Raw genomic sequence first — 14,405 nt, 5'->3', positions numbered from 1 at the left:
ATCTACTCTCACCTCTCTTTTACTCTTCATATATATGAGAAAACTTTTGATATCCTCTTTGATATTACTGGGTAGCTTCCCTTCGTATTTAATCTTTTCGCTTCTTATGGCTTTTTTGTTGCCTTCTGTTAGTTTTTAAGTTTCCCAATCCTCTAACTTCCCACTAATTTTAGTCTATTATAAGACCTCTCTTTTTCTTTTATGTTGGCTTTGACTTCCCTTGTTAGCCACAATTGTGTCATCCTGCCTTTAGAATACTACTTAATCTTTGGTATGTATCTATCCTGCATCTTCCATATTACCCCCAGTAGCTCCAGCCACTGTTGTCCTGCCATCATCACTGCTAGTGTCCCCTTCTGATCAACTTTGCCCAGCTTCTCTCTCGTGCCTCCGTAACTCCCTTCACTTTAATACTGATACATCTGACTTTAGCTTCTCCCTCTCAAATTGCAGGATGAATTCTACCATATTAAATAATTGCCTCCTGAAGACTGATTTATACTTCTGCGTCAACACGAACCCTACGCGGACCCCTATGCCGTAGCCTGATGCGCACCGCTCCCAAAATGTAACTACGTGTCGCGGCAACACAGAATGCAACAGCTGTGATTGGTCCGCTTGGTAGCATCGCATTTCCTCCTACGCTGCAATAGCTTCCCATTAGGCGACTGAAAGGCAGGGAAGGAACTTTGGCTGCAACGCTTTCCATAAAGCTTTACAGACCTCCAAAATTATGGAGGACACATTTTGCTTTGACGAAAAAAGACGCTCGCTTCTTGTTTACCCCAAGAAAGACTACCATGACCATGAAGCCTTGCACGGGCAGGTGTGTGTGCATGCATGACATGCGTGAATTGCAGCGTGACACAGACATACCAACGCACAAGTATAAATGCTCACAACGTGCGTAGGCCATTTGCGTAGGTTACGGCGTCGAGTTAATGCAGAAGTATAAATCAGCCTTAAGGGTTCCTTTACCTTAAAGCTCTCTAATCAAATCTGGTTTATTACACAACTACCCAATCCAGAATAGCTGGTCCCTGGAGGGCTCAACAAGAAGCTGCTCTAAAAAGCCATCTCAGTGATACTCTACAAATTCTTTCTCTTGAGATCCAAAATCAGCGCTGACCTGATGTTCCTAATCTACCTGCATAATGAAATCCTTGGTGACTATCATAACATTGCTCTTTTGAGCAACACACATAAAAGTTGCTGGTGAACACAGCAGGCCAGGCAGCATCTCCAGGAAGAGGTACAGTCGACGTTTCGGGCCAAGACCTTTCACCAGGACTAACTGAAAGAAGAGCTAGTAAGAGATTTGCAAGTGGGAGGGGGAGGGGGAGATCCAAAATGATAGGAGAAGACAGGAGGGGGAGGGATAGAGCCAAGAGCTGGACAGTTGATTGGCAAAAGGGATATGAGAGGATTATAGGATGGGAAGCCTAGGGAGAAAGAAAGGGGGAGAGGGGAAGCCCAGAGGATGGGCAAGGAGTATAGTGAGAGGGACAGAGGGAGAAAAAGGAGAGAGAGAGAGAGAGAGAAAGAATACATATATATAAAACGGATGAGGTACGAGGGGGAGGTGGGGCATTAGCGGAAGTTAGAGAAGTCAATATTCATGCCATCAGGTTGGAGGCTACCCAGACGGAATATAAGGTGTTGTTCCTCCAGCCTGGGTGTGGCTTCATCTTTATAGTAGAGGAGGCCGTGGATAGACATGTCAGAATGGGAATGGGACATGGAGTACTGTAAAGATGAAGCCACACTCAGGTTGGAGGAACAACACCTTATATTCTGTCTGGGTGGCCTCCAACCTGATGGCGTGAACATTGACTTCTCTAACTTCCGTTAATGCCCCACCTCCCCTTTGTACCCCATCCGTTATTTGTTTATTATTATTATATTTTTTTTTCCTCTTTTTTTCTCCCTCTGTCCCTCTCACTATACTCCTTGCCCATCCTCTGGGATCCCCCCCCCCCACTTTCTTTCTCCCTGGGCCTCCTGTCCTATGATCCTCTCATATCCCTTTTGCCAATCAACTGTCCAACTCTTGGCTCCATCCCTCCCGCTCCTGTTTTCTCCTATCATTTTGGATCTCCCCTCCACCTCCCACTTTCAAATCTCTTACTACCTCTTCTTTCAGTTAGTCCTGATGAAGGGTCTCGGCCCGAAACGTCGACTGTACCTCTTCCTAGAGATGCTGCCTGGCCTGCTGTGTTCACCAACAATTTTGATGTGTGTTGCTTGAAATTCCAGCGTCTACAGATTTCCTCGTGATTGCTCTTTTGACATGCATTTTCTGTCTCCCATTGTAATCTGTAGCCCACATCCTGGCCGCTGTTCAGAGGCCTGTATATTGTTCCCATCAGGGTCTTATTGGCCTTGTAGTTTCTTAACAACGATTCTACATCTTCCAATCCTGTGTCACCTCTTTCAAAGGATTTGATTTGATTTTTTACCAACAGTGCCACACCACTCTCTCTGCCTACTTGCCTGTCCTTTCAATAAAATGTATGTACCTGGATGTTAAGCTCCCAGCTACAACCTTCTTTCAGCCACGACTCAATGATGCCCACAATGTCATACCTGTCAATCTCTTACTGCGCTACAAGATCATTTACCTTATTTTGTATACTGCGTGCATTCAGACATAAAGCCTTCAGTCCTGTATTCGTCACCCTTTTTGATTTTGTTCTCCTGTTATGAGAATAGGTTGAGTGAACTTGGCCTTTTCTCCTTGGAGTGACAAAGGATGAGAGGTGAGCTGATAGAGGTGTACAAGATAATGAGAGGCATTGATCGTGTAGATGGTCAAAGGCTTTTTCCCGGGGCTGAAATGGCTAGCTTGAGAGGGCATAGTTTTAAGGTGCTTAGAAATAGGTACAATGGAGATGTCAGGGGTAAGTTTTTTACGCAGAGAGTGGTGAGTGTGTGGAATGGGCTGCTGGCGGCAGTGGTGGAGGCGGAAACAATAGGGTCTTTTAAGAGACTCCTGGATGGATACATGGAGCTTAGAAAAATAGAGGGCTGTGGGTAAGCCTAGGTAGTCCTAAGGTAAGGACATATTCGGTGCAACTCCGTGAGCCGATGGGCTTGTATTGTGCTGTAGGTTTTCTATGTTTCTATGTTACATTACAACTATTCTACTGACTGCAATTTTGCCCTTTCACCTGCCTGTCCTTCCTGAGACTACACACTGCCTCTGCGTGTACACCAACTGCCCCATTCTCAGTCCTATCACTCAGTTTTCCATCCACCTAGCAAATTAGTTTAAACCAGGGTTCCCAATCTTTTTTATGCCATTAAGTGGTCCGTAGACCCCAAGTTTGAAAACCCTGGTTTTCAAACCCCAGCAGTTTTAGCTAACCTGCCTGCAAATGTCACTCCACCCTTTAAGAAAGGAGGAAGGCAGCAGAAAGGAAATTATAGACCAGTTAACCTGACCTCAGTAGTTGGGAAGATGTTAGAGTCAATTGTTGAGGATGAGGTGATGGAGTACTGTACTTGGTGACCCAGGACAAGATAGTACAAAGTCAGCACAGTTTCCTTGAAGGAAAATCCTGCCTGACGAACCTGTTGGAATTCTTTGAAGAGATTATAAATAAGATAGATAAAGGGGATGCAGTGGATGTTGTATATTTGGACTTTCAGAAGCCTTTTCACAAGGTGCCACACATGAGGTTGCTTACTAAGTTAAGAGCCCATGGTATTACAGAAAAGTTACTAACATGGTTAAAGCATTGGCTGATTGGTAGGAGGCAGTAAGTGGGAATAAAAGGATCCTTTTCTGGTTGGCTGCCAGTGACTCGTGGTGTTCCGCAGGGGTCGGTGTTTGGACCACTTCTTTTTATGCTGTATGTAAATGATTTAGATGATGGAATCGATGGCTTTGTTGGCAAGTTTGCAGATGATATGAAGATTGGTGGAGGGGCAGGTAGCGTTGAGGAAACAGGTAGGATGCAGAAGGGCTTGGACAGTTTAGGAGAATAGGCAAGAAAACGGCAAATGAAATACAATGTTGGAAAATGCACGGTCATGCACTTGGGAGTCCTGCAGAACACGCTAAAGGTTAACTTGCAGGTTGAGTCGGTGGTGAGGAAGGCAAATGCAATGTTAGCATTCATTTCAAGAGGTCTAGAATACAAGAGCAAGGATGTGATGCTGATGCTTTAAAGGCACTTGTGAGTCCTCACCTTGAGTATTGTGAACAGTTTTGGGACCCCCAGCTTAGAAAAGATGTGTTGGCATTGGAGAGAGTGCAGAGGAGGTTCACAAGGATGATTCCAGGAATGAAAGGGTTATCATACAAGGACCATTTGATGGCTCTGGGTCTGTACTTGCTGGAATTCAGAAGGATGTGGGGGATCTCATTGATACCTTTCAAGTATTGAAAGGACTAGACAGAGTAGATGTGGAAAGGATGTTTCCCATGGTGGGAGAGTCTCAGACAAGAGAGCACAGCCTCAGGATAGAGGGGAGTCCATTCAAAACAGAGATGTGGAGAAATTTCTTTAGCCAAAGGGTGGTGAATCTGTGGAATTTGTTACTACATGCAGCTGTGGAGGCCAGGTCTTTGGGTGTTTTTAAGGCTGAGATTGATAGATCCTTGATTGGACATGGCATCAAAGGTTACAGGGCGGAGGCCAGGAACTGGGATTGAAGTGGAGAAAAAAAGGATCAGCCATGATTGAATGGCAGAGCAGACTTGATGGGCCAAATGGCCTGCTTCTGCTCCTATGTCTTATGGTCTTATGGTCTAATATTGGACCCCTCAGGTTAAGGTATAATCCTTTCCTTTTGTACATTTCATACCTTCCCCAGAAGAGATCCAAATGATCCAGAAATCTGAAATCCTACCCACTGCACCAGTTCCTTAGTCAGACATTCATCTTCCAGATCATCTATTCTTACCCTCATTGGTGTGTGGCGCAGATAGCAATCTAGAGATTACTACCTTGGAGGTCCTGCTTTTCAGTTTTCTACCTAGCCCCTAAATTCTCTCTTTAAGACCTCCTCATTCTTCCTACCTATGTTATTGGTACTGTGACGGGATCCTGAATTACCGCGATGAACTGTGCTTGTTTACCCCTATTAACTGTGTTTTGAAGAGAGAGAGATATGAAGACTAACTGTTGTGCTGTCACTTTAAGGAACGAGAAAGATCTAGAAGTAACTTCTGGATTTCTGCTGAGTTGGAGACAGCACCGAGCAGCTCGTAAGTTGCTATGATAACCGAGGGCGTTATTTGATGGACACTCGACGTTATGATTTTTGGCAGCGTGATGATACTTCTCAAGGACAGTTCACCTGCTTGTGATTTTCTTACACAGAGAGAGGAAGGAGGAGTTATTTGAATGACAGTTGATGCTCAGAACAGGAAGATAAAATAGGAGGTCAGATGATAGACCTGAGACACATGTTTTGGACACTGAATGAACTTTGTTGTGCCCACAGAAAAAGTGGGTTTTGGAGGATCAATCAGTCGCTCTTGCAGTGAAAAAGGAAAAGGATTGACTGGTGGGGAGTTGTCCATGTGTCCACCCTTGCCTGGGTGATAGCTCCACCACAGAAAACCAGTCCCCTTTGTTAAAGTCACTGTCAGTGACTTTTAAAGGATTTTGAAGGACAACGAGAAGATCGACGGTGTCAGCTCACCTGAAGACTCAAACCTCTCCCTCTCCCTCTCCCTCTCCCTCTCCACTCAACTCAATACCACGACTGAACTTTACTCATCATCGTAAGACTGTATCTTTTTACCTCTAGACTTAAAGAAGCGTGGTTTTTCATACATATATTTCCACACATTGATTTACTTATATAATCCTTGCTAACCTGTTTGATTTATCTACATTTATATTACTGTATTGCATAGTTACTAATAAATATTATTAGTTAATAGCAATTCTGGAGTCCAAAGTGTTTTACATCTCTGCTGGTTCTTTATTCCTGTCATAGGGTATGTGACAGCACCAAGGCTTCTGACTGCTCACCTTCCACCTTTAGAATGCTGTGCACCCAATCCAAGACGTCCCTGATCCTGGCACCTGGGAGAAAATATACCAGCTGGGTGTCCCTATTGCAACCACAGAATCTTGTATCTACTTGTATCTACTCCAACTATGGGATCCCTTATCACTACTGCAGTCCTCTTTTCTGCCCCCGCCCTCTTTCTGAGCCACAGTGCCAGAGAGTATCCAAAGTGATATATTTATTATTAAAGGGAACAGCCATAGGGATACTCTGCTGTGGCTGCCTATTTCCTTTCCCTCTTCTAACAGTCACCAAGGTACCTGCCTCCTGCAGCTTAGGGGTGCCCACCTCCTTAGTTTCCTGTATGAGCAGAGGGTCATTGAGCTGCAGCTCCATTTCCTTTACACGTTCCCTGAGGAGTTGCATCTCAGTGCACTTGGTGCAGATGTGGTTTTCCGGGAGGCTGGGGGTCCCCCAGAATTCCCGTATCTCACATAAGAAACACAACCCAGCCCCTGGAGCCATCCTCACTGTACTAACTCGGTACTAACAGAGGAAGAATGAAGAAGAAGAAACATACCAGATACTTACATCGCCCAAGCCTATTCTTGCCAAAGCCTGATGAGCCAACTTCTCCCCACACTGAACTATCTGTCCTTGGTGTCCTGAACTATTATAACAAACCCTAATACAAGCTTGAGGAGCAATATTTCATCTTCTGTGTGGGCGGGCTGTGGCCTTCTGTATTCGGTAATGAATTCTACAACTTCAGTGAATTTGCTTTCCTGCCAGTATTAGAACTGGTCATTACTGTTGTAAGCTATCCATCTGTGATACTGCCTTTTCATTATCACAGCTGAACCCGATGATCACCACAAGATCACAAGACAAAGGAGCAGAAGTAGGCCATTCGGCCCATCGAGTCTGCTCCGCAGCTCCCCCATGAGCTAAACTATTCACCCATCTAGTTCCAAATTCCGGCTTTTTCCCCATATCCCTTGATACCCTGACTAATTAGATACCTGTCAATCTCCTCCTTAAACACGCTCAATGATCGGGCCTCCGCAGCTGTATATGGCAGCGAATTCCACAAATCCACGACCCTCTGGCTAAAAAAATTTCTCCTCATCTCTGTTTTAACTGGGTACCCTCTAATTCTAAGACTATGGCCTCTTGTCCTGGACTCACCCACCAAGGGAAACAACCTTTCCACATCTACTCTGTCCAACCCTTTCAACATTCAAAATGTTTCTATGAGATCCCCTCTCAATCTTCTATACTCTAATGAATACAGTCCAAGAGCCGACAAACGCTCCTCATGTGTTAGCCCCTGCATTCCAGGAATCATCCTCGTAAACCTTCTCTGAACTCTCTCCAACATCAGTACATCCTTTCTAAGATAGGGGGCCCAAAACTGTAGACAGTATTCCAAATGAGGTCTCACTAATGCCCCATAGAGCCTCATCAACACCTCCTTACTTTTATACACTATTCCTCTTGAAATGAATGCCAACATAGCATTCGCTTTCCTTACCGCCGATCCAACTTGGTGGTTAACCTTTAGGGTATCCTGCACGAGGACCCCCAAGTCCCTTTGCACTTCCGATTTTTGAATTTTCTCCCCATCTAAATAATAATCTGCCCGATTATTTCTTCTTCCAAAACATACAACCGTACATTTGTCAACGTTGTATCTCATCTGCCATTTCTTTGCCCACTCTCCTAAACTAACTAAGTCTCTCTGCAACCTTTCCGTTTCTTCGACATTTCCTGCTCCTCCACCTACCTTGGTGTCATCCGCAAACTTAGCCACAAAACCATTTAATCCATATAATTATATAATTATAATTATAGGAAAGATGTCAATAAAATTGAGAGACTACGGAGGAGGTTTACTGTAATGTTGTCTGGGTTTCATCTCCCAAGTTACAGAGAAAGATTGAACAAATTAGGTCTTTATTCTTTGGAGTGTAGAAGGTTGAGGGGGGATTTGATAGAGGTGTTTAAAATTATGAGGGGGATAGATAGAGTTGACGTGGATAGGCTTTTTCCATTGAGAATGGGGGAGATTCAAACAAGAGGACATGAATTGAGAGTTAGAGGGCAAAAGTTTAGGGATAACATGAGGGGGAACTTCTTTACTCAGAGAGTGGTAGCTGTGTGGAACGAGCTTCCAGCAGAAGTGGTTGAGGCAGGTTCGATGTTGTCATTTAAAGTTAAATTGGATAGATATATGGACAGGAAAGGAATGGAGGGTTATGGGCTGAGTGCAGGTCGGTGGGACTAGGTAAGAGTAAGAGTTTGGCACGGACTAGAAGGGCGGAGATGGCCTGTTTCCATGCTGAAATTGTTGTATGGTTATATGGTTATAAATGCTACATCTGCCCCTACTCCTCCCCCCTCACTACCATTCAGGGCCCAAACAGTCCTTCCGGGTGAGGCGACACTTCACCTGGGAGTCTATTGCATCTGGTGCTCCTGGTGTGGCCTCCTGTATGAGACCTGACTTAGTTTGGGAGACCACTTCGCCAAGCACCTACCTGCCAGAAAAAGCACGATCTGCCAGTGGCCACCCATTTTAATTCCACTTCCTATTGCTATTCCGACATGTTAGTTAGTCTATGGTCTCCTCAACCGTTGTGATGAGGCCACTCAGGTTGGAGGAGCAATACCTTATATTCCAACTGGGTAGCCTCCAGTAGTTGGCATGAGCATTGATTTCTCGAACTTCCAGTAATACCCCCCGCCCTCTCCTTCACTATTCCCCATTCCCTTTTCCCTCTCTAACTTTATCTCCTTGCCTGCCCATCATCTCCCTTTGGTGCTCCTCTCCCTTTTCTTTCTTCCATGGTGTTCTGTTCTCTCCTATCAGACTCCCCCCTTCTCCAGCCTTTTATCTCTTTCACCAATTAACTTCCCAGCTCTTTACTTCACCACTCACCCCACCTCCCAGTTTCACCTATCGTGTGTTTCTTACTTCTTTCTCCACACCTCATTGGTTTTTCTCCAGCCCTGATGAAGGGTTTCAGCCCGCAAAGTCAACTGTTCTTTTTTCCATAGTTGCTGCCTGGCTTGCTGAGTTCCTCCAGCACTTTCTGTGTGTTTACTGGAGTACTTCCATTTCTAACCTAGAAGTTTGTCAGAGCTGAGGTGTAAAATTACAGCAAGAAAGAATGGGGATAGTGCTGTGAAGGATTTTTCTCAATGTAGAGAATCATTCCCAAAACTATCTGTAGAAATTAATTTTCATTCTATAGCTGCTATTCTAACCATTGAATCCACATGTGGAGTCTAGTAAAGCTGTATTATTGCTCCAGATTTTGTTCCGTCAATACTTAAATTTCTGACAATCAATAAATATCTCCTTAAATCATAAATGTTTGTGAGACTAGCTGTGAGATTGCATAATTTATATCAAATTATAAATAGAACTTTAGATTTAAAATTTATAATGATAACATTTGAATGAAGCGTTTTTGTTGGAAGCAGCCAGGCTTTATTGGGTTAGTTAATATCTACAGTGTTATGTTTTGTAATTTACAAAACATAAAACTAATTGAAGGAAAAACACAGAGCTGGGAATAACATGTCTGCTTTGTTCTTTACTTTTGTGAGGTACACACTTATGACATGGCGGCGTGATACACAGAGCTATCTGTCATGTTTAAGCAACACTTAAACATGATTGTTTAAACACAATTGCATTTATATATTTCTTTTCGGAGTCCTGGGTCATCTGTAAATATTTTATAGATACCTCTATTTTCTGAAGTGTGGTGATTGTTTTAATGCAGGAAGTGTGGCAGTCATTTAGTACACGTGATGTTTTTGCAAACAGCAATGTTATGATCTGCTTTTGTTATGATAGTGGGATAATACAGGTTTCCCCCGCCATCTGAAGGTAGAGCGTTCCTATGAAACGGTTCGTAAGCTGAAATGTCGTAAAGCGAAGAAGCAATTACCATTTATTTATATGGGAAAATTTTGTGAGCGTTCGCAGACCCAAAAATAACCTACCAAATCATGCCAAATAACACATAAAACCTAAAATAACAGTAACATGTAGTAAAAGCAGGAATGATATGATAAATACACAGCCTATATAAAGCAGAAATACTTCTCTACAACGATTGCCTGCACAGATCTCCGTAGCGAAAATCTCACGCAAGCGCTCTGGGCAGAAAATCTCACGCAAGCGCTGTTGGCATAAATGCGGTCTCCAGTAACCTTTAAACTATGAAGCTGCTAAATCATACCAAATAACACGTAAAAATACACAGCCTGCATAAAGTAGAAATAATGTATGTACAGTGTAGTATCACTTACCGGAATTGGTTCAGCGCCGAGCACACTGATGATGGTGTGTTAGACTGAGTCGTCGCAGGTTGGGGTGGTGCAGTGGCCCCGACCCTCTGGGCCGCCGACTGATACGTTGCTGCGAAGCACGCAGGGTAGTCGGGAGGCACACAGCACATCTTTAAGAAAAAAGCCGAAATAAACATGCTAATTAATTAGGTGCTGCCAGGCACGTAAATGTCGGCGCAGATCAGAGGCGATTGCCGATTACATCGTCTCTGATCTGGGCCGACAACTACGTGCTAGGCGGCACCTAATTAATTAGCATGTTTATTTCGGCATTTTTCTTAAAGATGTGCTGTGTGCCTCCTGGCTACCTTTGCATTCTCTGCGAATCGGTACAGTATCTGTCCGGGGCCCGATGGTTGGGGTGGTGGGACACAGGGGTGTCATCTCATCGTCGATTGGGGCAGGCAGCTCATCTTCTCCTATGACTGCCTGCCTCAATGTTGAAGGTCGACGTTCATCGTCTGCTGTGGCTGATGTGGAAGGCTTGCTTGACTGCTGAGCCTCGAGCATTTTTCTATCACACAGTTCTTTGTAAGGACTCAAAACATCCTGCAAATATCCCCTAAACCTACATACCCTTTCAAAATTAAAGTCGTACTTTCTCATTGCAGCGAAAATCTCACACAGTTGCTTCACATTCAGTTCCTGAACGACTTCACTTTCGCTACTGCATTCGGTTTCGATTGTTATCCTTCCTCTTCCAATTGCATCAGCTCTTCATCTGTCAGTTCTTGGTCCTGGGATGCCAAAACCTCTTCAACATCATCTTTGTCAGCTTCCACAAGCCGAACTCATTTTGTCCTTGCTTCGTTCACCACGATCGAAACGCTTAATCATGTCTAGTTTTACGCTAAGTGTAACACTCTTACGAACTCTTTTAGGCTTTTCCGACACCTTAGAACTCATCTTGCTAACGGCTGCTCAATGCAACGTGTTTAAGCAATACCGGCGAGAATCCGTGGGAGAGTGGCTGCTTGGGGTGCGGGCTGCCTTTCTTCGTAACAGTGAAAACACCTTCTGAAAGTGAAAACAGGGTACTAATGTAGGTCTTTTGTAACAGTGAGGTTTCGTAAAGCGAACGTTCGAAAAGCGGGGGACACCTGGTATATGGGAGTGTATATATAATGTACTATATAATATATATAGTAGAACCATAGAACCATAGAAACTACAGCATAGAAACAGGCCTTTCGGCCCTTCTTGGCTGTGCCAAACCATTTTCTGCTTAGTCCCACTGACCTGCACACGGACCATATCCCTCCACACACCTCCCTTCCATGTATCTGTCCAATTTATTCTTAAATGTTACAAAAGAACCCGCATTTATCACCTCGTCTGGCAGCTCATTCCATACTCCCACCACTGTGAAGAAGCCCCCCCTAATGTTCCCTTTAAACTTTTCCCCCCTCACCCTTAACCCATGTCCTCTGGTTTTTTTCTCCCCTTGCCTCAGTGGAAAAAGCCTGCTTGCATTCACTCTATCTATACCCGTCATAATTTTATATACCTCTATCAAATCTCCCCTCATTCTTCTACGCTCCAGGGAATAAAGTCCTAACCTATTCAGCCTTTCTCTGTAACTGAGTTTCTCAAGTCCCGGCAACATCCTTGTAAACCTTCTCTGCACTCTTTCAACCTTATTTATATCCTTCCTGTAATTTGGTGACCAAAACTGAACACAATACTCCAGATTCGGCCTCACCAATGCCTTATACAACCTCATCATAACATTCCAGCTCTTATACTCAATACTACGATTAATAAAGGCCAATGTACCAAAAGCTCTCTTTACGACCCTATCTACTTGTGACGACACTTTTAGGGAATTTTGTATCTGTATTCCCAGATCCCTCTGTTCCACTGCACTCCTCAGTGCCTTACCATTAACCCTGTATGTTCTACGTTGGTTTGTCCTTCCAACGTGCAATACCTCACACTTGTCAGTATTAAACTCCATCTGCCATTTTTCAGCCCATTTTTCCAGCTGGTCCAAGTCCCTCTGCAGGCTCTGAAAACCTTCCTCACTGCCTACTACACCTCCAATCTTTGTATCATCAGCAAACTTGCTGATCCAATTTACCACATTATCATCCAGATCATTGATATAGATGACAAATAACAATGGACCCAGCACTGATCCCTGTGGCACACCGCAAGACACAGGCCTCCACTCAGAGAAGCAATTTTCTACCACCACTCTCTGGCTTCTTCCATCGAGCCAATGTCCAATCCAATTTACCACCTCTCCATATATACCTAGCGACTGAATTTTCCTAACTAACTAACCTCCCATGCGGGAGAGTGTTTACTTTCTTATGAAATGTTGTCACTAGATAGGACAGATAGGTTTTATTTTCATCTGTCACCCAAAGATGACATTCCTAGTGCAGCATTCCCTCAGATCTGTTCAAAAGTGTCTGCTTAAATTTTGAGCTTGAGTTTTCTGAATAGAACTTGCAATCTTTCAGCTCAGAGTTGACAATGCTATCAACTGAAAATGGTTGACCCTTAATGTTCTAGTTTTGATGTATGATTCTTTCTGCTGTAATTTTATGAGAAAGATGACCTGTATGACTCCATTACATGCTTCTCTCAACTATGTAGTTTGAAGCCACAGAGCAGTTCCAGGGAGATAAAGGAAATAGCAGTGAACCTACTTTATAAATGATCTATTTTGAATAATTTGCTTCTTAGCTTACAGAATATGAACTTTTTTTCTTATGTGCACAATTTTCATATAAGGACATATTATTAAGTAAATCTTGCAGATGTTCAAAAACTGGATTAATTTAAAAACATGAGAAAATCTGTAGATGCTGGAAATCCAAGGCAACACACACAAAATGCTGGAGGAACTCAGCAGACCAGGCAGCATCTATGGAAAGGATTAAACATTTGATGTTTTGAGCTGGAAAAAAAGATGAGAAGTCAGAGTAAGAAAGTAGTGGGAGAGTAGGAAGAAGTACAAGGTGATAGGTGAAACCAGGAGAGGGTGAAGTAAAGAGCTGGGAAGTTGATTGGTGAAAGAGATAATCGGCTAGAGGATGGGGAATCTGATAGGAGAAGGCAGAGGACCATGGAAGAAAGGGATGATAAATTCCTATACTATTAGCATATTTAGTATACTTACTGAAACATGTCATTATGTTTGTAATGCAGATCTTCCTAGTTTTGATTTTTGATTAAAGCAGCAAGTCTCATTAAACATCAGAGTATAAGACATTTTAAATTGTAACATAAAGCAACTGTCATAAACATTTGCTGAGGTTTTATTATTTTAATACCAGAAGCAGGTATTTAGCATGTGTTTGTTGCAGTAACTTACTTTAATTTTTATCTCATTACACTCAAAGAAAATTTGTTTTTCCAGCTTTGTCACAATTTCATCAGCAGCCACAGTCACAGATAGTGGAGGAGAATGGAATCGCCCGTTTTGAGTGTGGAATTAGTGGACTTCCAACTCCAGTTGTCACATGGGAGAAGAACCAGACAGCTATTCCAAGTCACTCAAGGTAAGCTTTTGTAATGAACAATGATGTTCACAGTGTTGTTGATACAAATTTATCTGTTAGTAGGTCACCTTGCAGATCCATTTAATATGTCACAGCACAGATATTAAATTGCACCAATTGATTTATTTAAGTTGTATGTTTACCAGTGGTTAATTCCTCTGACTTTGTGCCTCCGTCTGTATGGTCCCTTAACTTCCCTTTACCACAGACCTAGATTTCATTGCTTTCTCCTAACCCTGACCATTCCTTGGATAAGCCCACTACTGCCTTCTGATTAAGCAAGATTAGATAACGTCTCTGAGGACACAGGGCGGATCGAATAAACATTCCTTCTCCTCCTCCTCCAAATGAAGTACTGGTACCGACATAAAAAACCCACCTCTGCTGCCACCATGCACACTTACACAAAGTTAGCTCTGCCCCTCTCACACAAAGCAGCCCTCTATCCCATTGGAGGTTCTGGATATTTTAATCATTGTAAGATGATTGGAATCCTGTATACAACTCAAATGCTACTAAAATTTCCAATCTAGAGGTAGAGGAGAGGTAAACATGACA

General features: G+C 43.3%; 1 protein-coding gene across 1 annotated transcript in view; it reads left to right on the top strand.

Moving 5' to 3' along the window:
• The window catches only part of igdcc4 (immunoglobulin superfamily, DCC subclass, member 4), a 178,954-nt gene that overhangs the window by 54,733 nt on the left and 109,816 nt on the right, over positions 1 to 14,405 (top strand). The window contains exon 3 of the mRNA XM_072278159.1: positions 13,706 to 13,847. Coding sequence (XP_072134260.1) covers positions 13,706 to 13,847 — 142 coding nt within the window. The remainder of the gene's footprint in view (positions 1 to 13,705; positions 13,848 to 14,405) is intronic.

This window comes from Mobula birostris, chromosome 14 (assembly GCF_030028105.1).
Source record: "Mobula birostris isolate sMobBir1 chromosome 14, sMobBir1.hap1, whole genome shotgun sequence".
NCBI lineage: Eukaryota > Metazoa > Chordata > Chondrichthyes > Myliobatiformes > Myliobatidae > Mobula > Mobula birostris.
This window is presented reverse-complemented; position numbering and strand designations above follow the sequence as displayed.